At 43.8% G+C, this 26,598-nt stretch overlaps 1 protein-coding gene across 12 annotated transcripts in view; it reads right to left on the bottom strand.

The window, feature by feature from the left end:
- The window catches only part of NBEA (neurobeachin), an 835,610-nt gene that overhangs the window by 519,835 nt on the left and 289,177 nt on the right, over positions 1-26,598 (bottom strand). For all 12 annotated transcript variants that reach the window (XM_090027554.1, XM_090027509.1, XM_090027581.1 and 9 more), the window contains 2 exons: positions 22,222-22,439; positions 17,494-17,647 (listed from right to left, as the gene is read on the bottom strand). In XM_090027554.1, the coding sequence (XP_089883680.1) occupies positions 17,494-17,647; positions 22,222-22,439 (372 nt within the window). The remainder of the gene's footprint in view (positions 1-17,493; positions 17,648-22,221; positions 22,440-26,598) is intronic.

Below are 26,598 nucleotides of genomic sequence, written 5' to 3' on the forward strand. Positions count from 1 at the left end.
CCATGCCACCTGGCATTTGGCCATGCCCTGCTGCTGCATCAGCAAAAGGGAAGTGCTAGGTGGATCCCAGCTCAGGTCCGTGCTGGAGGGACAGGGAGGGGGAAATTAAAAACCTGGCCAGTTCACTCTGAGCTACCACTGAGACTGGGCACGTCCCCACAGCTGGAACAGCCAACAGAGAAGTGCAGGTGTACTTCAGTGGGACAGGAGAGGGAGAGAGGGGAATAAACCCCTTCCCTGCTCCCTTCTGGGGCCAGTGGACCAGGCCCCTAGGGAGCAGAGGGGCGAGGCCAGCCCTGCTCTGCTGGAGCAGGCAGCACAACCCAGAGAGCATGCCGGGATACTGGGGGATTCAAATTTAACTTAAACCAGGAAAGGGGCTGGGACACAAGTTGCATAAACCAGTTTGAGCTCAATCAGTTAAGTCTGATGCTACATTCAAACAGGTTTATCTCAAACTGGTTTTGGCCATTTTGAAACTGGTTTGTAGGTACTTAACTTATGCTTTCATAGTTGGAAGGGACCTGAGCAGATCATCAACCTGTTTTGTTACAGGTTTAACTCAGTTTCTGATCACTTAAACCAGTTTGTATGTCTGTCCCTAGCCCAAATCATATCTAATATCTCTTTCAACAATTTACTTGTTCCAATGTAAGATATTTTGATGCTAACATCTTTGAGATGACAACTGTGTTTGTAATACCAAATGTATTTCTGATATTTTATGCACTAGAGATGCCACCAAAGTATCTACTCCAGCAAAAGATGAAGGAAGTCTGAAATCAACAGGTTTTTCCCCCCCCTTTAAAGTAGAAAACATAGTTTAGCCATCCTTTCACTCAGGCTAGCCATCAGGAATGGGCTTGATCTTAGAACCAGTCTTGGGACCCACTCATGTTTCAATCTTTTTAGATTTTGCATGCAAGAGGTGAATGAAATTATTGATCCAAAACAGTAAATGGCATTAAACTCCTTCTGATTTCAATAGGAACAGAGTTTCTCCTAGGTTCAATAAAGCCATATCAGATTTTCGAAGCTAAATATTTTTTACCCTTACTCCACAACCCTAAGTCTTCATTCATGACTGCCTTTCTTATGGTAATAAATGATTGGTTTGGACTGCTGGTCTATCCCAATGATTCTCCTTTTAAGGGTGGTCTGCAGTATTAGCACCGTAAGCTGTTCAAACTCCTGCACAGGATTTACATGATAAACACATTTTATTTCATTCAGGTATAGTGTCGAAAACATTCTTATCTGTTGTAATCTGAGTTCTCTGTAATAGAAGTATGGCTATTATTTTTCTGTAATTAAAAAATGAATGAAAGTTAAGAGATGGTATTTTCTAAGCGGTATCTTGAGTCTATCTAGCCAAACAGCTCTTTCCATGGAAACAAAATTCTTTTTTTTAATTAGTAAAAGGCATTTTTTTTTTTACACTCCTTTTCCATTTCCAGCATGGTCCTTTTTTTGTTTTGCATTTGTATACCTTCTCTTTTAATTGTAAAATTTGGGGGATATTAAGGGAATCTCATTTGTGTTAATAAAAAAACCCCATATACTTACAGCACAAAGTTTAAGCATTCAACATATTAATATCTTTCTTCCAGGGGATGTGATCTTTGCAGAATTACTTATAAGCAAGACACCAGAACTGGCACTGGAATTCTTTGGCACGTCAGCGTAAAGACACATTTCCAGGCCAGCTCATCTGTTTGCTATTACATCTTTAAATATTCTCTTCTTTTATTTAACTGTCTTCCAATATGTACTTAAAGGCACTTATCCTTAGCGCCGCATACTATTTATATTACAATACATATGCAAAAATGGAGTTAAAAGACTATTCAAGTTCTGAAAAGGTCCAGTGTTGAGTTCTCAGAAGTTAGAAAATAACAAGATTAAAGTTATCTAGCAATCTTAATTCAAATGCGTCTATGCAGTTTTATAGTCTAAATATATGATAACTCGGCCCTGCTGGATTCATGGCAGAAGTGGGCCCTAGTTATTAAACAATGGTGCCACGTTTAAAACCATGGTTTTTGCTTCCCTGCTGATGAGGAGCAAGCCGGAGTGTACAGGGGAACCTGCAAGACTAAAGGAGCCACAGTGCAGCCCACTTCCACCTTGAATCCACTAGAGCTCTAATAATAGTATTTTTCCACAGAAACACTGCTTCATTCAGTACATGGAATAAATGGTGTACACTTAGGCTAACTACACATGTTCAAAAAGAGCATAATGAAAGAATTCTATCAAGTTTTAGTAACTGCTAAAAGTTAGAGTGCTTTCAAACTGAACAGATGTTTGTCATTCGGGGTGGGGCTTGAAGCCTGCTCATTGCCTGAGGCCAGCCAGTAGGGGGAGCTCTCACATGCCTCACAGAATGTCCTACAGGGTCCCTAGGCTGCTGAAGACTCCTGATCAGAGCCAAACATGCAAGCCACCCCTGGTTGGCTGCTAGGCATGGGCCACAACACCCCTAGTCCCCTTCTACATCATTGCTGACCCTTTCCCATGCCCAGCCCTGGCCTGGGAAAGCCGCAGGATGAGCCTTGAGCACATGATGAGTGCTTAGCCTGCCTGCACCCCACCATGGTATCCCGCTGCCCACGCCCAAGCAAGCTCAGACAAGCTTGACAAGATGTCTGTCCAGTTTCATCTTGAACACCTCCTAGGAGGGTGACTGCGCCACCACTGCTGGGAGTGCGTTCCAAATTCTGGTGACCTTTACAAATAATTTTTTTCTTATGTCTGGCCTGAATTTACTCTCTATTAACTTATGCCCACTGATCCTCGTCCTCCCTTGAGGTGCCTTCCTGAAGAGTTGCTTCCCCTAGATCTTGATGCTCACCCCTGACATACTTGTCAGTGACTATCAAGTCATCTCTCAGCCTTCTCTTATTCAGACTGAACAGGCCCAGTTCCTGGAATCTCTCCTCATAAGACCTATCCTCCATGCCCTTAACCAAACTGGTGGCTCTTCTTTGTACCCACTCAAGCTTATCCATGTCCTTCCTGAAGTGCAGTGCACAGAACTGGACATAGTAATCCAGATGAGGCCTCACCAATGCCAGGGAGCACCTCCCTGGATCTACTGGCCACACATTGGCTGATACATGCCAGAGTTCTATTTGCCTAACTGGCAACCTCATTGCTCTGTTGGCTCATGTTCATCTTCTGATCAATCAAAGCCTCCACGTCTCATTCAGATGCTGTGCCCAGCCAGTGGACCCATCATGTAGTTATGATGAGGATTCTTCTTCCCCAGATGAAGGACCTTGTACTTCTCTCTGTTAAACCTCATCTGATCCTCTTCTGCCTATGAATCCAGTCTGTCAAGGTCATCCTGGATCTTTACTCTATTCTCTGATGTGCCTGTGTTTCCCCACAGCTTGTTATCATCCATGAACTTGATCATCGAGCTTTCCGCCACCTCATCCAAGTCATCAATATATACATTAAAGAACATGGGTCCAAGCACCAATCCCTTCGGGACACCACTGGAGATGACCTTCCAGGATGAGGCCTTCCCATCTATTACCATTCTCTGGGAGTGGCTTCTAAGCTAACTGTCCACCCACCTCACTGTGGACTGGTCCAGCCCAGTACCCTCCAGTTTGCTTGAGAGAATCTCACGGGAGATGGAATTAAAAGCTTTGCTGAAGTCAAAGTAAATTATGTCAACCTCATGCCCCTCATCCAGACAGCTAGTTACCTGGTCGTCAAAGGATACTAGGTTTATAGGGAAAGACCTACCCTCAACAGACCTGTGCTGGTTGCTTCTTAACATCTCATTGGTTACCAGCTTGTAATTGATGGTTTCCTTAACAAATTTTTCTAAGATTTTACCCAGGACCAAAGTCAGGCTGACCAGTTTGTAGTTTCCAGGGTCATCCCTTTTCTCATTCTTTAAGATAGGCACTACATTGGCCCTCTTCCAGTTTTCCAGGACCACTCCCTCCTGAGTTCCACGACTCTTCAAACAACTTGGCCAGTGATGCTGCTATAGGCTCAGCCAGTTCCTTCAGGACTCTCAGGCGCAGGTCATCTCGCCCAGCAGATTTGAAAATGCCCAAATTTTGTAGCAGGTCCCCCAGCTGTTCAGGGCTGATTACATGTAATCTGTTGTCTTCCCGATTTTCCCTGGACCGCCAGTCAGGTGAATGACCCACGCTTGATTTTAGGAATACTGACGTGAAATAGCTATTTAAGAGTTCTGCCTTTTCGCAGACATCAACTTTGGACTGCCCGAGTATTCAGTAGGGGTCCAACAGTGGATCCTGATTTTTTCTTGCCCCCTATGCATCTGTAGAAGGACTTTTTGTTGTCTTTTACGCCAGTTGCCAGATTGATTTCCATGCCTGGCTTAGCTTTCCGTGTTTCATATGTGCAGGCCCTGACGATACAGGTTGCTCTGGTTGCTGAGCCATTCCTCCATTGCTTATATGCTTCCTCTTTCTTTTGCAATAGCTCCCTAATATCTCTGTTGAGCCAGAGGGTCTCTTGGCTCTTTTCCCACTTATTGTCTGCGTGGAGATGGCCGGTTTTTGAACCTTGAGAATTGCCTCATCAAGGAAGCACCATTACTGGACTCCCAAATTGTTCAGTTTCTCATTGCAGGGGGCCTCACCAACTACCTCTTGAGTTTGCCAAAATCTGCCTTCCTGAAGTCTAGGACTTCTGTTCTGCTGGCTGGTTTCCCATTCTGCCCTGGATGGTGAACCTTATCAGGTTGTGATCGCTGTCGCCCAGAGTACCACCAATCCTCAGGTTGCCTATGATGTCCTCCTCCTTGGTCACCATTAAATCCACAGTGGTCTTACCCCAGTAGGCCCCTCCACAACCTGTGTCAGAAACGAATCATCTACTGTTTCCAAGAAGTTGGCTGACCTGCTGGAGATGGTCGAGTGGTCCTCCCATCACGTCAGGGTAGTTGCAGTCACCCATGACAATCATGTCTCTAGTGCAGCTGCCTCAATCAGCTCTCCAAAGAATGCCTGATTGCCCTCCTTGTCTTGGGAGGGGCGCCTGTAGCAGACTCCCACCATCAGGTCTTCCTCTCCTGATCCCCCTTGTATCCTGACCCAGAACATCTCAAGATACCCATCCCTGCTGTGACCTGCAGGGAGGGGTACTACTCTTTCAAAGAGAGGGCCACACATCCTCCCCTCTTCCCAATTCAATCTTTCCTATAAAGCCTATAGCCCTCAATATTCACTGCCCAATCACGTGTCATCCCACCAGGTCTCTGTCAACCCAATCAGATCGAATTTGTCATCCACTACAAGGAGTGCCAGTCCCTCCTGTTTATTTCCCATACTTCTAACATTCCCACAAAGATACCTGAGCTCTCCCCTAACTGCCTCAACTTTTCTGCCATGCTGCCTGTGCCTTGAGTTGTCAGTACTTATCTGGATTGCCTGAAGGTCCCAGAAGGTTTACTTCAACTACTGCCTGAGCGGGTACTGCATGATGGTGGAGTGCATCTTTGGCCACCTATAGGTGTGCTGGTGGGCTCTCAGCATGTAGCTTGAGGTGAACAAGGAGTTTCATAGTAGGGAGGGACCTGAACAGATCATCTAGCCTGACCCCCTCCCACCGGCAGCAATGAATGCTGGGTTCAAAAGACCCCAAACAGGTGATCAGCTAACCTCTTTTTGAATTTACCCAAGATAGGGGTGAGGACCACTTCCCTAGGAAGTTGGTTCCAGATTCTGGCCATGTTAACTGTAAAATATTGCCTCCTAATCTCTAACCTAAACCTATTCTCCATCAGCTTATTACCATTGTTCCTCGTCACCCCAGGTGGTGCTGGGGAGAATAGGGCTCTTCCTATTGGCTGACGATCTCCCCTGACAAGTTTGTAGGCAGCTACCAGGTCCCCCCTCAGCCTCCTCTTGACAAGGATGAACAGGTTCAGGTCCCTCAGTCTCTCTTCATAGGGCCCGGCCTGCTGCCCTCTCACCAAATGGGTGGCCCTCCTCTGAACTCTCTCCAGGCTGGCCACATCCTTTTTAAAGTGCGGCGCCCAGTACTGGACACAGCACTCCAACTGCATGCTGACCAATGCCGCATAAAGGGGGAGTATCATCTCTCTGTACTGGCTTGATATGCATCTTTGGATGCCTGAAGGAGAACGTGACAACTCACTGTTGCTGTGTGCATCCTCCACAATACTTGCAAGACTGGGGGGGAGGTCTTCTATGAAACCTGGGCCAAGAAGGCACAGCACATGGCAGCACAAGCATATTGCACAAGCAGCAAGCCTGGCAGCGCAAGAATGTTGCACAGGGAAGGGGGGAGAGGGTGAACCCCTCACTGATTTTGGGGCTCCAGCCTGCAAAGCACCAGGCTTTTTGGATTTGCAAAGCCCTGGCCAACTACATCCTCACCCACAGGAACCAGGAGCCTTCCCTGAATGGGTAGGACTAGAGGGATTCGGGTGCCCATTCCCTGGCACCAGACGATAGGCCTCCCACCCTGGGCTCCTCTGGCCCTGCATTCTAAGCAGTGCTGCCCACAACCCAGGCTGCTTGAGCACTGGCTTCCTTCCCCTATCCCTCTCCAACCTCCTCACCCCCACCCCCCACAACCCCAGCACAGGGGAATATGGTGCAAGGAAGAGATGCGCCTCGGTTTATTAAACTGTTGCAACTGCCAAACTTTTTGTGTGATTATTAAAGAAAACTTTTTGAATATTGTCTGTGGTAAAACTTGGTCCCTTTTCCCAGTTAAGGCAAACCAAAAAACTTTTGGAGAGGATGGGAGACGATTGAGAAAGGGGCAGTGGTGTACTGATGGGGTGGGGGGGCCGGAGGGGGCTATGGCCCCTGGGCATGGGCCATGCACTTCAGATCTGGGCGGAGAGGCTGCAGCACCTCCCGCGTTTGGTGTGCAGTTTGCCCACTCCCCCTCCCTGCCTAGTGGGTTGTAAATTTCTTCAGCTGTTCCAGCTGGAAATTCCAGCTGCTGCCCCTCCTACCATGTCTGGTGTGCTGCGGTGTTAATTTCCTCATGGAAGTGCCTTGGGATGGGAGAGAAGGCCCACACCCTGCTCAGATCACCCTGGGGGGGGGGCCACAAATGCAAACATTGGCCCCTAGATGCCAGAGACCCACGGTATGCCCCTAGGAAGGGGCAAAAGAACCTCAAAGGGGAGTGGGAAACAGAGCTGGATAAGAGGGAATGCTGCAGGTCCTGAACTCAACAAACAGAGAGGGGATGCACACAGTTTGGGGCTTTTGACCAGGCACCCTACTTTTAAGGTAGGTAGCGAAGAGGAGGGATTTCTTTGCATAGGAGCTGGAGAGGTGTGAGATCCTGACCCCACAATCTGAGAGAGCTGCGGCGCAGAGGCAGCTGCTTGGCTAGGAAGCTATGGTTTGGGAGACATCACCATGGCAGGCACCGTGGTATCCTGGCTCTCCCTCATGGCCCTTGCCCTGGGACCCAGTCTCACCCTTCGAGGACCCCAGATGCACAGCCCTCACCCACACCTATGGTCCATATCATGCAGCTGGCCTGAGTGCAAGGGCTGGCTATTCCTGTCAAGGCTGTTCCCTGTGAGGGAAGGAGTGGGGCTGCAGGGACCTGAAGAACTCTCCCCCAAGTCCCAGGGCTGGTGGTTGGACAGGTCACGGCAGATGACTCTGGTGCCAGACCCTGTCCTAGCAACAGCCTGGCCCAGCATGCTGGTGGGCTATGCTCCCCCCCATTTCTGAGTGCTCCCAGGGCTGGCAGGTGGACAAGCCATGGCAGGTGGATTCTGGTACCAGATGCTGTCCTAGTGACACCCTGGCCCAGCAAGCTGGTGGGGTATGCTCTCCCCCAACTTCTGAGTGCTCCCGTGCCTCTTGGGGATGGCCCAGAACCACATGGGGGGCTTGTGCATACAGGGCAACTGTCAGTGGTCAGTGGGTAATGAGTTAGCCCTGGACCAGGGGCAGTGTCTCTGATGGTCCTGCCTTTGGGTCTTGGGCAGCCCAGTCCTGCTCCCCTTGCCCACTGCTGCTCTCTGAAGCAGGGCCTGCTGGATGCCTTCCCGCCTCCTTGTATCATGGGTCAACAGCTCCCATGTGACATCTCCTGCCCTGGCACCCCCTCGCCCCCCCCCCCAGCATCTCCTAGTATGGAGCGTTTCCCTTCAACTGCCATCCAGGAATCCCCCTCCATGAGGTCTGTATTCCCGTCACCCCAGGGAAGAGTCCATGGACCAAGGCTCACCATGCCACAGGCAGGTGTGAGACAACCTCTCCCAGGAGTTCTGCCTGAGAGAGCTGGGCTCTCCATGGGAGGTAGTACTGGCACCAGTCAGGGGTATCGTATGTGGACCCCATGCAGTCCAAGACCCTGTGCATAGAATAACAGAATAACAGAAAATTAGGGTTAGAGGGAACCTAATGAGGTCATCTCAAAGCAGGACCATCTCCAACTAGATCATCCCAGCCAAGGCTTTGTCTACCTGGATCTTAAAAACCTCCAAGGATTGAGAGTCTACAACCTCTCTGAGTAATCTGCTCCAGTGTTTTACTACCCTCCTAGTGAGAAAGTTCTTCCTAATGTCTAACCTAACCTTCCTTTGCTACAACTTGAGACCATTGCTCCTTGTTCTATTATCTGTCACCACTGAGAACAGTCTAACTCCATCTTCTTTCAGACCCCACTTCAAGTAGTTGAAGGCTGTTATTGAATCCTCTCTCAGTCTTCTCTAGACTGAATAAGACCAGTTTTCTCAGTCTTTCCTTGTAAGCCACATGCCCTAGGACCCTCACCATTTTTGTTGCCCTCTGCTGGACTATCTCCAATTTGTCCAGATTCTTTCTGTAGTAGGGGGGACAAACCTGAATACAGTACTCCACAGGTGGCCTCACCAGTGCTGAACAGAGGGGATAATCACTTCCCTTGCCCTAATGGCAACATTCCTACCAATGCAGCTCAGTATGCTGTTAGCCTTCTTGGCAACAAGGGCACACTGCTGGCTCATATTCAGCTTATTGTCCACTGTAAACCCTACGTCCTTTTCTGCCGAGCTGCTGCCCAGCCAGTCAGCCCCAGCCTGTACCAGTGAATGAGATTGTTCTGTTCTAAGTGCAGTACTTTGCACTTGTCCTTTTTTAACCTTACAAGATTTCTTTTGTCCCAATCCTCCAATTTGTCTATAGCATGTCCATGATGCTGGACTTGTTCCCCTGGGAGCATCTTGACAGTTGGAGAGAGGCCTTCTGCTTTGATGATACACTAGGGAACCCCAGGTTGCCATTCAACATAAAAATCCACTTTGAGTTATACGTGTACCTCTGCTATGATGCGCTGAAACCCCAGGAAAAGTTCACGATCCACAGCTACTGATGCCCTCCTCAGTCTATGACCTAACCCAGACCAAATTTTATTGGACCCAGGGTGCCTAAAAAGAGTTCTGCTGCTTTCCTGCACTGTTCTTCTAGGTGGAATACTGCAGGAGATGGTGAGAGCAGGAGCTGCTTTGCTTTCAGGGCTTGAGGTTGAGGGGTGTGGTGGTCTGGGGCTAGAATGGTGCCATGATTGCAGGAGGGAGAGTTTATGATTGTCCTAGGCTGTCAGTACTGTGCTCACCTGCACTATGAGACTGGAACCCATTAGTTTACCCATTGCTTGGATCAGAGGGTGAAAAGTGCCCTTGTGATACCTGCCAGACTCTCCAGGTGCACAACCTGGGAGTCATCCTGGCAGCAAGAGCGGAGCTACTATGACAACAGCTCCCACATGGGAGTACTGCTATCACATCTGTCTGAGTCTTGGACTGACAGTTGTAACTGCTTTTTATAGTTCGTCTGGAGAACTTAATAAATGCTTTAAGTGCCTTTCTGTGCCTGCCTGGGGAAAGGAGGCAGGAGGTTCTGCGTGACTGCTCAGGACAGCTACGGTAAAGCTGGCTGCTCCCACCTTCTCAGTATGGTCCTGACAGATAGGGCAGGGAAGTGTCAATTAAGTAGATTATGTTCCCATTGAATGGGACATGGGCAGCTAAATGCTTGAGAGCAAGGTAGGGAAGAGATCTGGTGCCCTGGCTGCTCTTGGGGATGGGAGGGAGGGGAGAAGTTTGGAGGAGAAAGAGAAGGGATGAAGTCATGGCTCTGCTCTATGCTGAAAAACAGAAACCTTTGCAACATGCAGCAGCCTGGAGTAGCATGCTGTGAGCAGGCAGGGTGGATGGAATCACCCTTCCTCCATGCCCCACTATTCCCACAACAGTCCCCATTCCCCCCACCCCAACCCTTCTGGGCTTCTTGGCCACAATGCCCTTAGAGATGACTGAGACTATAGGAGTGGTCTGTAGGGCCTGTGGTTCCCCTGCTCCTCTGTCTTTTCCCCTCCTGCCCTACCCCAAGGGGCTCCCCACTTCTCTCAGGCCTGGGTCCCCGTCTTGGTAGCATGGAGCAGGGGTGAACTGTACCCTCCCATGCTGCATGATGTCCTTGCTCAGGGCCTGAGTCTTCAGGAGAAGTGGGGGGGAAGGGCTGGCCATGGGTTCTACGGGTTGTGTTTCTACAGTGCCACTGTGCTGGTAGTGGGGGGCCAAGTATACTCTCTGTATCTCTACGAGGAGGGCAGTGAGGTGTCAGAAGAGTGGGTCCAAAACAGCTGAAGCCCCTGCATAGGCAATGGGGTCCTGTGGCCTGCAAACTCAGGTGTTGTCTGTAGGCTGAAGTCCAGCATCAGGGGAACTCCTGTGAAGTTAAGGGCACATGCTCAGACTGGATCCCAACGTCAGTGGCATTAGAGCTCTCCCCTTCCTCCTGTGTGCTGTAACCCATATTGTTTGCCACAGCCAAGAAGATGTCTGAGGAGCACACTTCCAGGTGCAAGTGCATCTTGGCTCCCATATCCTGAGATGATGTAGGGACCACCAATAACATGCCAGAGCTCTGCAGCTGTGCTCTTGCCCTGTGGCTCCTGCTCCTGGGCACTCTGTTGTCCTGCTGTCTCATGGTCTTTCTGCACCTCACTCTCCACCAGAGGGGTGCTTGCCAGCAACTCTTCCTGCTGCCCAGCAGTGCCATAGGTGTACTGGATGTTGAGGCACTTCATCCTTGGCTAGGAAGTGGGACAGCTCCTCATAAAAGGACCCGATCTCCCTCCGGCCCTCAAACCTGTTGTTGGTGTCAAGCACACAGTGATACTCACTCCTCATCACCTTGGTTTTGGTGTGGCACTGTACTCAGTCTATGTTTTGGCCCTGTACCTGCATCTTCTGGGCAATGCACTTGAAGGCATTCCTGTTGCAATGTTTTTTCTGGAGCTGGTACTGGATCTCTTCTTTACCCCACATGACAATGAGATCCATCATCTCCCCATGCTCTCCAGTGTGTACCCAGGTTTGGCTGGTGGAAGAGGACCAGGAAAGGTTACCCACGGTCTGTGGCAGTGCCTGTGGGGTTTCAGTGTCCATGGGTGGTTGAGGCTCTGGCTCCAAGGGGTTTCATGGAAAGCTGAAAGGGTGGCAGGAAGGCAGGGAGGGTGGGTGAATGGCTGGAAACATAGTACATGTGAAGGTAAGGACCCTGGCATGTGCCTCTCCATTACTTAGGCGAAGCGTGGCCCCTGCTCCAAAGTTACCGGGGCTCTGCTGGTCAGGCTGCACCCACCACCTCAGACTCATTTGGCGATGTCTATTTCTAGCCCCAGTTCCCTCAGTCTGCTTCCTCAATCATTCAATCCCTCCCCACTTTTGCAATCAAAAACAGTTAGCTTCCTTTTATCCTGAAAAAACAAGAATCCTGAGGGGAAAAATTGTATTCAATCATGTAACTAAAGTTTGTATCACAATGCATAAGTGTGTGTGGGGGGTATGGTTAAAAGCAATGTGACTACCTTATTTTGAATGTTTTACTTCAACAATCACTTAATATAGGAAACTGTGCAGAAGAAAAAAAAGTAAACATCTCAAAAAAATCAGAAACATCAAACTGACACTAGCCTGAGCAGAGATGGAACTTTTAGATCCATTATACAGACCTCTTCCATACAAACAATAAGCATTTGTCACATGAGCTAATAGATTAATTAAGTTGGCATCCTTTATGTGGACAAGCTCTAAACAGCCACACGTTTTTCCTACCTATTTATTTAAAACTTGGCTCCCTCCCTATACCCTCCAATCTCAGTTTTGTCTCTTCCCCCACTTTGGTTCTTTGCCACAGTCCCAATTTCCATTTATATGACTTCTCACCTCAGGCTTCTTGCTTAGCTAGTCCTGCTTTCCCATCTTAATTCCTCATTCTGCCTCTCTCTTTCTTCTACTCTGGCCTCCAGTAACACTGTTGAATCATACTTTGATCCCTGGCTTTAATTTTGCCAAGGTCTCATCTCACTCCCTAGATCCTGACCCAATCTCAGTGTTTCACCATCCCAGCCTCTCAGCCCAAGCAGTCACATCCCCCTACCTCCTGTACCTTGTTAGCTCTGTCTCCTTTCCCCCTCACCTTTTTCTTTCTCATCACTAGCCCTCAGTATCCTCCCTTTGACTCATCCACTCTCAGCCCTTTCCTTCAACCCCCCTAGAAGTTTCACTCAATGTCTGCTTGAACATAATTAGTTTGAGGCAGATACCCAACAAAATTCGTCAAAATTAAAAGCAACTGAAATCATGGCCTTATAACGAAGGGTCACAATCTTAACAATAGGTGCTGTTGCCAGCCCTGCCTATAATTATTTTTAAAAGTATTCAAACTACATGTAAGAAAGCTATTCTAAAACAAATATTTCAAAGCACTGATAACAACAGTCTGCTTTCATGAATGAAAAATGACCCCTAATAATTTAATTAAATTATTAGTAGCAAATGAAGGCAGGGAATAGGATTTATTTTAAATAAAACAACCCAATTTAGGATTTTACGTGTGGGGAAAACAATTTCTTTTCTTAAATTTTTCCTCTCATCATGGATGCATTCATTTTAGACCATGAACCTGCTTTCCTGAATTGGCCTTATGCCCAATACATTTGTTTATACATGTTAAAAGAGGCAACAAAAATCCCATGCAATATTTTCAGTATTATGCACATTCCATTTACACATATATTTGTTCTTTTCAGATGAGAATTTTTTCTTCCGTTAACTGACAGGATAGGAAGGTCCCCAGGGTTTTGTATTTAGCACAGGAGAGCCTCAACCTCAGTACAATTTCCAACTTTGAAAGAATCTCTCTGAGCCCCATATTCCCCAGAAAATATTTTAAACACTCATTTCCCTTAAAAAACTTTAAAGTGCTGTGTTTTTTTGTAGAAGGGCAGAAAAACAGAGCATTGTATTTAGTGCATGAAAGCAAAACAAGAAAGAAAATGTTTTCCAATATTTTGAAAAAAATTTAGTTCCAGGGTGTCATAAAGCTGGTCCATGGGCTGGATCTGGCCTTTGGAGCCATATGATTTGGCCTATCAGTCTCAGATTAATCCCATGCACTGCACACCGTGTACAGAGTTGGTCTGGCGTGCAGGCTGGACCCAGCATCACAAGCACTGCATGGGGCACAGGGAGCTGGTACAGCTGTTGAACTGGCCTTGTGCACTGGCTATGGGGCTGATCTGGATTGGGTCAGTCTAGCACAGCATGGTATGCAGCATACCGCATACCATCCCCCTATGCTGCATATGCATAAGATACATGACTGGTCCAGCCTGTGCACCACAGGCTGACCTTGCTCCAGGGTTTGTACCACAGACAATGCACAAGCTGGACCCTAAGCCATGGACACTGCAGGCAGAGATGGCATGGGGAGCACCCCAACCTATTGCTGGTTTTGGCACACATGGATGGCCTAGCACCCAATCCCAAACAGACCCTGGAACCACTGTGCAGCAGGGCTGGTCCAGAAGGGTGTCGCATATAGCATGTATCCCTTGTCAGCCCCCTGGGCCATGTGCATTGCCCGCAGCACTGGTTCCAACTTAAGCGGCTGATGCCCTGCATGCAGTTCACTGGGCCAGCACACTGGGCATTGGTGAGCCTGCTGGACTGGCCCTGAGCCCTGGCTCTGACACAGCCTGATCTGTCCTGCAGACCAGGCCAGCAACTCTCATCCAGCCTGTGGAACTGAATGAGTCTGATATCCCTGATATAGTTAAAAGCTTTATTAACTGTTCTATTAGCTTTTCTCTGCTCAGAGCTTAAAAATTAATTTCAAGCTTTTAGTGCTCAGCCGCTGCTCTGCTAATGGGAAGTAGCTGAGTGAAAAAGTGCTTCCTCTCCTTTTCATAAATGGAAGTTTGAAACAAGGGGAAAATAATTTTCAAAACAGGACTCATAACAACAAATATCAGTACAAGATCAGGTTCTTAAGGGAAAAAAATTGTAACTGATTTTATGAGGGAACTAAGAAGTCCATAGCACAATCTGATGGCATAGGCCACAGTCAGTGACATTTCACTAACCGCAGGCCAAACTAACATAGCTCTTGGCCCAGAAAAGCTGGTCTGAGCCCCACCCCTCACCTCGATAGAAGATGGAGCCTTGGAGGTGCCCAGGGCTGGAAGCCGGTGTACAACAAAGAAGGAACCCCCTGTGGCATGCCAGAGCAGCAACCGAGTCCACACGGGGGGAAAACAAGCCTACCGCATCCCCACTCAGGACAAGCATGAGTTCAGGGAATAGGGGCTTCGCAGGGGAGGGGTCGAAGAAAAGGGAGTCCTCACCCCCCTCCTTTTAGAGAACTGGGTGAGTGTGTATCCTACAACAATGGGGAGCTGCACCCAATACTTTGTAAACTGGTTGTACTGTGTGAGTTGTGTTATATTTTAGCTAGTAACTAATTTTAAGGTTGTTATTTTTTATTGGAGTCTTTTTTTCTTGTTGTTTAATTTGTTGAGTATTTTACTGGGAATCTGGTACTTACTTGCTGGAGGCCCACACAGGATCACCCTGTGGTCCTAGTGGCTTACCTAGGACCCCAAGATCCTTAAGGTAAGAGGGCCACTCTCAAAGCATACCTCATGCAACCCCATTCCTGAATATAGTTATAAGTATGTGTATGTATAAGAATGTATAGTGGTTAATTTTCTCTAATATTATCTTTGCTTTGGGATGTATGTATATAGTTGTATATAATTCTTTATATGTTAAATAAATTCTGTATATAATTAAGAACACTTTGTGTGGTATGGCTCTATAGAGAATAGAGGGATCTGCACCTGAGTTACAGCATCCCTCTCAGCACTGTTGCCTGCCCACCTATCCCATCAAATTAAGGACGGGGCACACCCTTTGGTATACCCAAGTTACATAATGATCAGGTAGCATGACAGCCCTGTTAATTATTTATAAAGTTAATAATTAACTGTACCTTCTGTTTCAATATGGAACAGTAAAGTATATGATGAATTATGGACCAGATACAATGGCACAGTTTCATGGGAGTGGAAATTAAAGCTATTATGCCATGTGAAAGTGAACTGAATTATGTGAAAGAAGACAGGTGGTGATACTTTTGTAAAACTGCAAAATGGCCCATGGATAGTCTTTAATTAGGAATAAAACACATGCTTTCATAAAAATTTACTGGAAAGTTGAGAAATAAACTTAAGAAGAAATGAAATAACAATACACATAAGTGAATTAACTGCATTACTACTATGATGTGTAGACATTTAATGTGACCTACAAATTGTGGATGTGCTAACACATGGAAGCAAGCCTCAGATCCACCTCCATACAGATTCCCTTACCTATATGCCTACTTCTTTTTAAAGTCTTTATTATGACTACTTTTTAAACCTCCCTTGTCTCCATGGTTGCCTTTCTCTATTACTCAGAACAACTGCTGCCCTCCCACTTTTTATTCAATGCTACTTGATTTAGCTTCCAGCTATGTCATCTATGATAGCATCAGTACCAACTGACTGCACAACTATATCAAGGTAGTCGAAGTGCTAATTTTCCCCCACCAAAAAGCCCCACTTTTATATTGCAGTCCATGTACACAAAACTTTCTTCAAAGCTGCAAGATGTTTTAGTTTTGATTAACAAGAAAACCCTTTTCCCCAGCCCTCAGAAGAAGATGGTGTGGTGCAGCAGCAGGCTGGAAACCAGCTGTTGAGGAAGGGTACTGTTGATATACCAGGTGGAAACAATTAAATAAAGAATCATGATCTACACCATACAAGTTATTACTGGATAGTTCCTGACAAGTTAAATTAATAAAGTTGTGGCCTAATGAAACCACATTCCTTTCATCTTATCTTTCTTCCTACATGCTTGGAAAATGGTACATGTAGTAATCTATTTTTTTCTTCCATAAAATATAATCATTTTACAATTTGACATCAGTTACCAACTTTTTAAATCAATTAGTACAAATTCTTTTTCCTTTTATTCTAAAAGGATAAGCTTAAATACTTAAATACTGCTTAATATGGTCCGAGAACAAAATTGCCTTTAATTTTTGTAAGCCCAATTACTACCATTTAAAAATGTAATACTGTACAAAATATATAGGTACTTTATAGGACTATAACAGATGCACATGTATTATCCAGAATAAATAAAAGGGCAACTGTGAATTACAGGGTTATTATACTACAAAACAGTTCTCTACTTTCATAAATCAGGATAAAAAAGAGAAGCCAAGACCATCCTAATTCCACATAAGGAACTAATTCAAACCATGACTGTTTTATATATTTTATAAAACAAAATTCTACACAAAGCAACTTTATTTTCAAACAATACCTGATGAACTGGTTTTGAAAAAAGTGTCTTTGTGGCCTTTCATTTTAAGAAGTGTTGATGGGGTTTTCCTTGCGTGTCATGAACGCTCTGTAAGCTTGCTTTGCATATAATACTCTAGAAAATCTTGGTAGGGGGTTGTTGTTGGTTTGGGGTTTTTTGTTTTGTTTTGTTTTTTTTACACATCTGATGCCACTCGTGCGATTAAGAAGAGCATCTTTGAATGATATTTGTTTTTGATCACTTCAAATAAAACACATCTACCTGGCATTTTAGATGGTACAAATAATATGGGTACAGTATATACCCATCAATTGTTTGAACCAGGGTCATGAGATCTTATGTTTGCATGCTAAGTACTATGTATTGTAATAGTAATATCTTCATTTGACAAAACCTATGGATTTCCAAGAATCTCAGTAGCTGGACAATCCCATAAACAAAATAAAACAAAAATATACTGATGTGGGCAAGGAGAATGCCTTCCACAAAGTTTTAACAGAGTACCCTATTTGTAAGATCCTTGTCTTTCTAACTACTTATTCACCATATAACATTTAAAACACTACTGTTATTTCTAACTAGTGCTATCCAGTAAAAGATAACATTTCAAATACAAATTATTTATAAGCATTCCATGTGTTGACCCTTAAGAGTTTTTGTTCATATAGTTAAAGTTTCTGGAAGAAATTAATTGTATTTTAAGCTACTACAAAGAAATTGGATACAAAGACTTCTTATTCTTTAAAGCAATTTCTAACATGACCACTAGATGGAAATATTGTACTTACAGTTGGAGATGTGGCTGCAGACAACAGTGGTAAAATTCCTCCACAAGCTATGATAATATTGTCTACCATCTGGGAAATGAGGTGGATCGTGTTGTGTACAAAAATAATATTTTCATTGCTATTGACAAAGTCCATTACAGACTTTGTAGAGTGACTGCAAAAACAGAAATACATATAAATATTAAAACAACCTTTGTTTTAAAAGTCAGATACCTAGTCTTTGAAGCCACAATTTTAATTTTTATTAGTTGCATCCGATTGTCTTTGCAAAAGCTCAAGTGTAATAGATATTAAAAAATCAAGGGAAGCTGGCCTAAAATACCAACTTAATGGTTTTAATTTCATATCCAGATTAGTATATGTTTAAAGAGCCCAAGACTGGACAATCCTTATCCACACAGCTGTGTTGAAACCAGTGAGACTATTAATGACATAATGTATTATTCAAAATGAATAAGGGTAACAGAACTTTTACTGTTATTTAACTACACTTTATTTTAAAGAAGCTTTTTTTCTTTTCTTTTTTTAAAGTACACATATAAGAAAGTCATATTTTTAGAACTATGTTAGCCAATTGGTGATTTACAAAGTTTTTGCTGGTGATCAGTAGAGAATTGATCAGTGAATTAGTCATGGCTTTTCCTCATTTCCACCTGCTAGATCCCATTAAAAGACAGATAAGTGCACATAAATATCTTCCTAATGTTAAAGTTACTCACTTGCAATAGATATAAATGCCACCGTAAATACTGATTATGATTACAAATAAGTAGAAAGATTTCTATGGAACAGTCATACAATCAAAATGCACTATGAAAAAGTTTAGGAAACCATGACCTACTAATCACATATGCATGTCCTTCCTTTCACTATACAACATGTTAATTAAGCAAATGGAATACTGGGACACTAGAAGGGAGTCATGAAATAACCCCAAACAGTACTTATGATGAAGTGAGTTGGGACTCTCAAAAGCTTACACACCTATGATTAATTTGCTCTCTAAGGTGCACCTCTACCTTGCCTTCCAAAAAAGTAAACTTAAACTACCACATTTACCAAAATCCAGGATGACCTCAAATTTAAGACCCCCCCCCTTAGTTTTTTTGTGGGGGGAATTATAAATGTATTATCATTTTCCATATACAGAATCTAATTAGTGGAAGGTCATCTAAATTTATCTTCCCCACTGCTTTGGTGAGAGGCCAGACCCTCATCCATCCCTTGTCTTTCTTGCATGCTCTCCCTGTCCCTTACTACTCCCCCTCTGCCTGTACCAGTCCTGGGCCTGTCCTCTACCATGCAACCCCTGCCACACGTCTGTCCCTGCCCCCCAAACTCCCTACTTCCCCAACACCCTGCTCCCTCCTGCAGCCTGCCCCTTCACCCTTTGTCCCCTGACCCTGTGCCTGACCTTGACCCCTGTGTCTCCCCCCTCCCCCCCACATATGCTTGTCTCTTCACCCCCTACTTTCCTCCCTATACTTGTGTCTACCTCCCACTCCCTGATCACCCACCCCCTACCTCCCCTTACCTTCTGCTGCATCTCTACTCATCCAAGACAGTCAGCAGCAGCACTAGCCCAGTTGGGTCAGGGGAAAGTGACAGCAGCTCCAGCCCTGGCCAGGCCAGGACTGCAGGGATTGGAGCCAGAGCAGAAGATAAGGGGGGAGGGGGCAAGCTACACAGGGAACAGGGGTGGGAGGGTCATGCACAGGCACAGGGGCAAGGGAGATGGGGGGCAAGTTGTCAGTTCCCCCACCACCCTTCAATCCTTCCAAGTGCAAGCCCCCTACTCCTGCCAAATGAGCCATTCCAGCCTGGGGCAGGCGGCAGATTAGCTCTAGCTTTGACGCCAAGATGCTGTCTGCCCTGGGCTGGTATTCAAATCCAAGACAGCTTTTTTTTCCTCTGTGTTGTTTGGGGAAAAAATTCTTGTCTTCAGATTTGAGTGAATATGGTATATTTATCTGCCCTGGGTAAAGTATGTAAAAAGAGAAAGCACAAGACTACTGGCAAAATAAAGAATTAATAATGCCACTTCAGCTCAAGCTCGTAAGAGACACAGCAATCCACTTAAATGCAAGCTGAGATTCTGATAGAGTTCTCATGTATTACACTAGTGGCAGGGCAAGCTTTTTGGAATGAGTGCCACAAATTAGCCTGACAAGGCTCACGCCCATGTCAGGTTCCACTCTGATCCCTAGCCCCTAGCCCTGAAGGATCTGCTACTCTGCTTTCTGCTCCCAGCCCTGTGCTCCCTGCCTCATCTGCTGCTCTTTCTGCTTTCTCTCCCGTGCTCCCTGCCTGATTTGCTACTTTGCTTCCTGTTTCCTGCCCTATCTGCTGCTGTGCTGCCTAGGCAACTCTCGGAGTTGCCACATGCCACACACAGAAGTTACCTATGCCACTGGTTGACCCCACCCCCATATTATACTAGCAGCACAGCATTCAAATCTTTGAAAATGAATGGTGTAATTTGAGGGAAAATAGTGCCTAGTATATGTGTGGACTTTTATTAGATGCAGAAAAAGGCTGTTTTTCCCCCTTAACTCTGAAGAGCCAAAAACCGTTGTATTAAAATAATGCCTCCGTTATTAAATGTAAACTAATGTATTTAAAAATGTAGCTAAGATTGCTTCTATTTTAATGTAAAAGAAAACATTAAGTACATTAACAAAATCAAATGCAACAGTCAATAGTTACTATCTCCAGTAGCAATGTTGCTGTCAAGGCTTACAATAAATAAATAATGGATTTACTGGTTTAAAAATCAGAAATCTTTGCCAAGATCTAAACTTGTTTATTTGGCTAGAAAAAAGCAATTGCCTAGTAAATTGTCCTAGAAGACAAAGTCATAATGTATATAAATCGTTTAGAGTCATACTCCTTAGGATTAAGGGTTTTACACAGAGAAAATATATCCAAATTTTAGTTGCCACTTCCTACATTAAAGTTGTAGTTGCCACTAAAAATGAACAAGGTAAAAAGAAAGCTTCAGATATATGTCAGATACTCCAACATACTGAATTTACTTCACTACAAGACAAGGTTTTTCAAAACCAAAAATCAGCAGGAGGAGAAAAAACACCCTTGTCTTACATTCATATATAAGGAAGCCTCATTAAATACATTGTCTATCATTATTGAGCGCATGATCTTCTGGCAGCAGTTTGGCCCATTTTGGGCTAACATACTTTTTTTTTTTTATTATATTTCATGATCCACATCAAATTAGCTAAATCAGTTCCAAATCATGTCAGTTGAGCAAAACTCAATCATTCCAAAAACCACACTGATTGAGCAGGCAGAACTTAATCATTCTAAACATCGCATATGGTGCTGCAACAGGTGAGTATTCTCCATCCCAGACCTATCACCATGGGACTTCAGATACTCCCAAATCCATTGGCAGGCATCCTACATGCAGGCCCAAGCCTGGAGGTCCTGAGGTTCAAATACCCCCCAGATGCTACAGGCAAGCCTTCTCCATCCCAGACTCTTTAGTCTAGGACTTCAGACACTCCCTAGACTTGGCCACAAGGACAGGTTAGTGCAGTCTATTTAAATAAGACATGAGCTAGTGCCCACTGACTGCAGGCTCCCTCACTCAGCACTGACAATATTTAAAGTCAAGGTGACCCACTACATTGTATACATTTCAAGTTCCTCTTCACTCTCACATCTAAGCTGCATCTTTCTTTCCCATTCCTGTTTTTTCGTCAACCTTAAATTTCTGGCAAACATCACCAAATAGAGCCCCAAACAGTTTGCCCAGAATCCCTCTGTTGCTCCCTCTCTGAGGCTGTTGCATATGATTATTGTGGGCCCACCCTCCATGAGGCTGCCCTATGCCTCATCTGCATATACACTTTGGATGATCCTAGAACGCATGACAAGAACACCCACTTATAGTCATGAGTGTGTGGGGTGGGATGGAGGGGTAATTAGCACACAAAGTCTATGTGGGGGCGGTATTTGGAGTACCCACACATACCAAGCAGGGCTGAGCTGTGTGGTCACTATGGCTTGAAATGTTATTGACTCTGCTGGGGCCCAGCCCAATTGACTATATAGTAAATCATGAGTTTTTTGGCTTTAAACTAATATCATGCATAGTTTATACTATCTATAAGTAGGTACAAAAGTGCTTCTCAGAAATGTGTTTAAGGAGTATCTGTGCTAAGACTTGCAGCAATTTCAAAAAATGCATTGAAATGCATCAATTCTGGATGAATTAAGTCTATGGGTACTATATGCAAGCTATTAACAGTAGGTAAATGTCAAGGTCAGTGTTTTCAGATTTGTTCCTCACTTCCTTGTGGTTAGGGAGAGCAGGGTCTGACAGTAAGGAGGGTGGAAAAGCTAAGGGGAGGAAGAGGGCAAGGGGATTACCTGATCACCCAGATTTATTTTATTTGCTGTAGCAGTAGGAGGGAGACAAATAGAAGGAAAACCTCCAATAATTTGATTCTATACCTGGAATATTATAACAAACTTATACGTTTTCCATATATAACATCTATTTACTGGACAGTCATGTTCAGGGTAGACTTATATTTGAGTAAATATAGTAGTATATCTGAGTATTGTTATCTTTACAATAGAAATCACTGTTTATCTTTAAGATTATTACTCTTCAGTAAATGGTTTGTACTTAATTGTCTCTCTGCTTGCTGACAAACATATATATATAATAAAGTTGAACAGGAAACATCACTTTTTTACCTTCTCCAAACATGTACATCTGTTTCTAGTGCAAACAGCAGATCTGTCAGGAGCCTCTGGTGCATTGGAGACCATTTAAACTCTGGAATACGAAACATAGTTGTGCGCGGACCTGGACTAAACTGACGTCGCTGTTCCTCTGTCATTGGCATTCCTCGGAATCCCAAATCGACTCGCAAATCTCTGTCTTGTTGGGTGATGGACCGACCCTGCACAGCCTAAACCAGAAACAAATTCAAAGTTTACATTACTATTCTGCAGTGAATTTGAATATACCACATGGGTTATAAGACTTGGGAAAGTATAGCCTGACTTTTGAGCTAAGAAAAAATCCAAAATAGAATGGCAGTGCCACCCAAATTCAGCTAGTGTTATGTCCTGTAGCTCCAAAGGAGCTACTCCATTTTTATAGACTGTTAAACATATTTTTTAGAAACTACTGCTACAGCCAATTCCCCAGCTACCTTCAACTTTACCAGGAAGAGCAGCATGTCTGTTGCCCAAATTGACACTTCACAGAGAAGCACCAAAAGGGAAAACAAAAGAGCATGGACAGGAGTTGTTTCGAAGGTCCTCATAAATGGCAAGGCAGATAGTATCTGAGAAAATAAGAGAAAAAGTTACAACTATACAGGTGTTCAATTTATCAAAGCTTGGAAATGGAACAGAGAACACACTTATATGAGAGAATTAATTCAAGAACTTCAAAAGTAAATCTTCCCTCTTTTCACACGTGAAAAGAAGGAGTTTGGTCCTACTCTAATCTTTCTTTTCAGGTATTTGCTGACTTTTCTGTTTTGTTTCAAAATTTGTCATTTCAAGATTGCCTCCTCCCACGCACAGTTGTCTTTTTTCTTGTCAAATTTTGAGAAGTCTTTCTTTTATAGATTTTTTAAAATCACCTATTTTAGAAGATATACTATCGATTTCTTTTCAGATGTACAAATCTAGCCTCATAGGTCTTCCCTTGCTGACTGTGTTCTATTTTCTTAATTAGGTAAGGTTTTGTGTGCTGTTGGACATTCTTCCGTATCTTTCAGCAAGTAGTTTATTTAAGGTATTATTTTAATACCTATGTGGTCATGAATGCTGGCTTCCACTTTCTGAGCAAACAAACAGAAGAAAGAAGATTTATTTAATGGGATAAAAAAATGGATAAAACAGTATTGGTAAGAAAAAAATACAAAAAGAAAACTAAACTGAATGTTGGGCAAATCTTCATGACAATTACATGACTTAGATTGTGGAATACTACTGTTGGGAAACTATAATACCCATGGCTTGAGATCATTTTAAAATTAGAGTAGATAAAGGAAAAGTAAGAAATAATCTTGTGTTATCTGGAAATGGACTGATTGACTGAATGCTTTAAACTAGAATTTCAACTGCCTAAAATCTTTTTACCTCTTCAGTCTATTTTCTGCCTATTGATTGAAAGCCAGACAATTGTTGGCAAAAGGTAGCTATACATCTCTATATAGCTATATCTACATATAAAGTATTTTTACTTGTGATATAAAAAAGAGAATGGTACAGGAACCTAGCTGGAAAGTTGACGTGGTATTTAGCATGATTTTTTTAACATCCCTTTGGAGAGCAATAGGGGTTCCCATTATTAAGTCAATCATCAATTTGACTTAAGTTCCAAATTTTTACTGGTAGTATTATATGTCTTTTGAGAATTATTTTCTCATATTTAAATCCCTTCTTAACACACGGATAGATAAAAATTAACTTTTAAGTTCTGGAATTAATTCTCTCAAATTAGCATGCTCTCTGTTCCATTCCCAAGCTTTGATAAATTGGACACCTGTATGGCTGCAACTTTTTCTCTTATTTTCCTAGATCTTATCCGCCTTGACATTCATGAGGACATGTAACTCTTCCCCTCTGGAATCTGTGAAACAACTCCTATCCATGCTCTCTTTTGTTTTCTTTTTTGGTGCTTCTCCATGGAGTATCAACTTGGGCAACAGACATGCTGCTCTTCCTGGTAAAGTGAAGGAACCTGGGGATTTGAATATAAAACTAGTTTCTAAAAAGCATGTTTAGCAGCCAGTAAATTAGCAGCTAGCCTCACCTATGACTTACTCTTTGAGACTATATCTGTGTTGTAATCTGAGGTAGGATGACAGCATATGTAAGCAAGCTTTAATTACAAGAGCAGTGCAGATATAGGAATAAAAGCTTTAATGTGAGGTGTATGAGCCTGTCTGCAACCTCCACTGCCCTGATGTCCATGCCACTGCATCGCAGCTACTACTACTTACAAGAGCTAACTTGGTTAAAGCTAGCATAAGAAAGTCAATACATGCTTCAGTTCATCTCCAACTGCAGTGATGCTGTAGCTCGTGTTTCACTACCTCATTTTTCAAGCATTTAACAAGATTTCAATTTTAGTGTTGCCTAGGAAAATGAAAATGCTCAATTATTTTTTTTTACTTAATACATGCCTTTACCTAAACATTTCACTGATAGCCTTGATTTTGTGTTCAGAATTCACTTAGCAGATAAGTAACATATTTTAAACTAATCCTAAATCAAGCAAGTGGATAAAATAAACAGTTATATTTTAGTAACTTCTCAACTAGACTTTAGGCACCATTATGCTGGCACTTAAAGGAAAGGATTAACAAGGTGGCTCCTGACTTGAAGAACTTATAACTTGGACATAAGAAAAAATATGCAAAAAGTGATTTTATGAAAGGAAGGGGAGAAAAGACAGGAGCCATATTACAAATAACCATGACAAAATAACATATGGAAGTTAGCACATAGTGAGATAACTTTTGATTTCATTATAGATTTATTTTCCTGAAAGCATGCATGCATGTATACATGTGTATGCAGGCTGTTCACATATGTGTGTTCAAGTAGCAAGGGAAAAGGAACATATCACTCTTACTATTTTGACAGAAAAAAAATGACACTCCACAAGAGAAACAAATCTGTTCCTTAGTGTCGTCTCCCCCCCAGTTTCTCTTCCCATTTAATAATCTTCTTGGTATCAGCAGTTTTTGTTTGATTGTCAGGACTAAGAATAAAAACCATCTGGCAACTGATAATTTCATTTTGATCTTCTTCAATACCTTTTCCTTCTGCTGGTTTTGGAGGCTTGTTCTCTATTATACAAGATGCCTTGAAGTGTGGGGGGTACTACATTATGCCTCAAATTCAGTAACAAAATTTGAGAGCTCACATACAAAAGAACCCAAAGCTTCACTCCCATCAGAACACAGGTCAAAATTCATTCATGCCAAGTGAAGGAGGAGACTAAATTTCTCTGAACTGTGCCTCTTGGTTGAATAGCATTTTGTATCCTTTCATAAAGGGACTACAAAAAGAAAGGGTAGGTTCAGGGAAGCCAGAGCCTGGTACAGTTAACAAGAACAAAAGTTACTGTGGGGAAGTCAGGTGCATGGACTTAGTGCACATCAGCTATCCAAGTGCATGCAGCACTGAAATACCTCAGACTTAATAAGGGGTCAGTTAAGCAAAGAGACAGACACTTCAGAGCAGCTAATGCCATTTAAGTGCCCATCTAACTAATTCAAGGTAACTTGTTTATGTGCTCAGACCCTTGAACTGAAAGGCAGAGTCTATTTTTTGTTGGGGAGGGGACACCTTTTTGGAAGCTCTTTCTTTCCCATACCTGTTAAAGATACACATTTGCTGGAGTTCTTCAGCAGTGTCCTCCCTCCAAGACCAGGTATTTATGTTAGCCACAGGTGTCTGATCAGAAGACAACCACTCCACTGGTGTGAGTATCAGTATTCCTCTGGAGGTGATGTCAATGTGCTAACCAGTGTTCTGTTACAAGCTTTTCTACACAACTTTGACAAGGTAGCATCTACATAAGCTCTACATTCGTTCCTAGTTTCACAGGGGGATCTGGTGTACTTTATGGTCCATCAAACATCTTTCTCAGAGGATTAACCAGTGTGCATGGCTGCTCACAGAAAGTTGTCAGAGTCTCTTTTGTGGTGGTTTGAGCGGGTGTTGTACTCTATAAAGTAGACAGGGGATGCAATATAGTTTGTGTTCTCAGTGTCCTTCCTAATACAGAATGAAAGACTCCTCGTTGGGCAAACTTCTCATTGAGGCATTCCCATTCTCACACCACCATGGCTTTTCTCATGGAAGTGAACAGATAGCGTTTTCAGAGCCCTATACAAGCTATTGTTTTCTTCTTGCATCCAAGAGAAGCAGGAAATTCCTAGTTCTGTTTATCAACATTCCTGAAAAGGGGAGAGAAGTGGTTTGCTCTGAGGCAGCCTCATAGAGTAGAAGGGAAGCAGTGGTAAAGGACAGAGTTGAAGCCTGTGCAAGAGCAAAACAATCCCAGCTGGGAATACATACTTATGTTATTCCATTCTC

The sequence above is a fragment of the Crocodylus siamensis genome, chromosome 1 (assembly GCF_052110815.1).
Source record: "Crocodylus siamensis isolate JL-2025a chromosome 1, ASM5211081v1, whole genome shotgun sequence".
NCBI lineage: Eukaryota > Metazoa > Chordata > Crocodylia > Crocodylidae > Crocodylus > Crocodylus siamensis.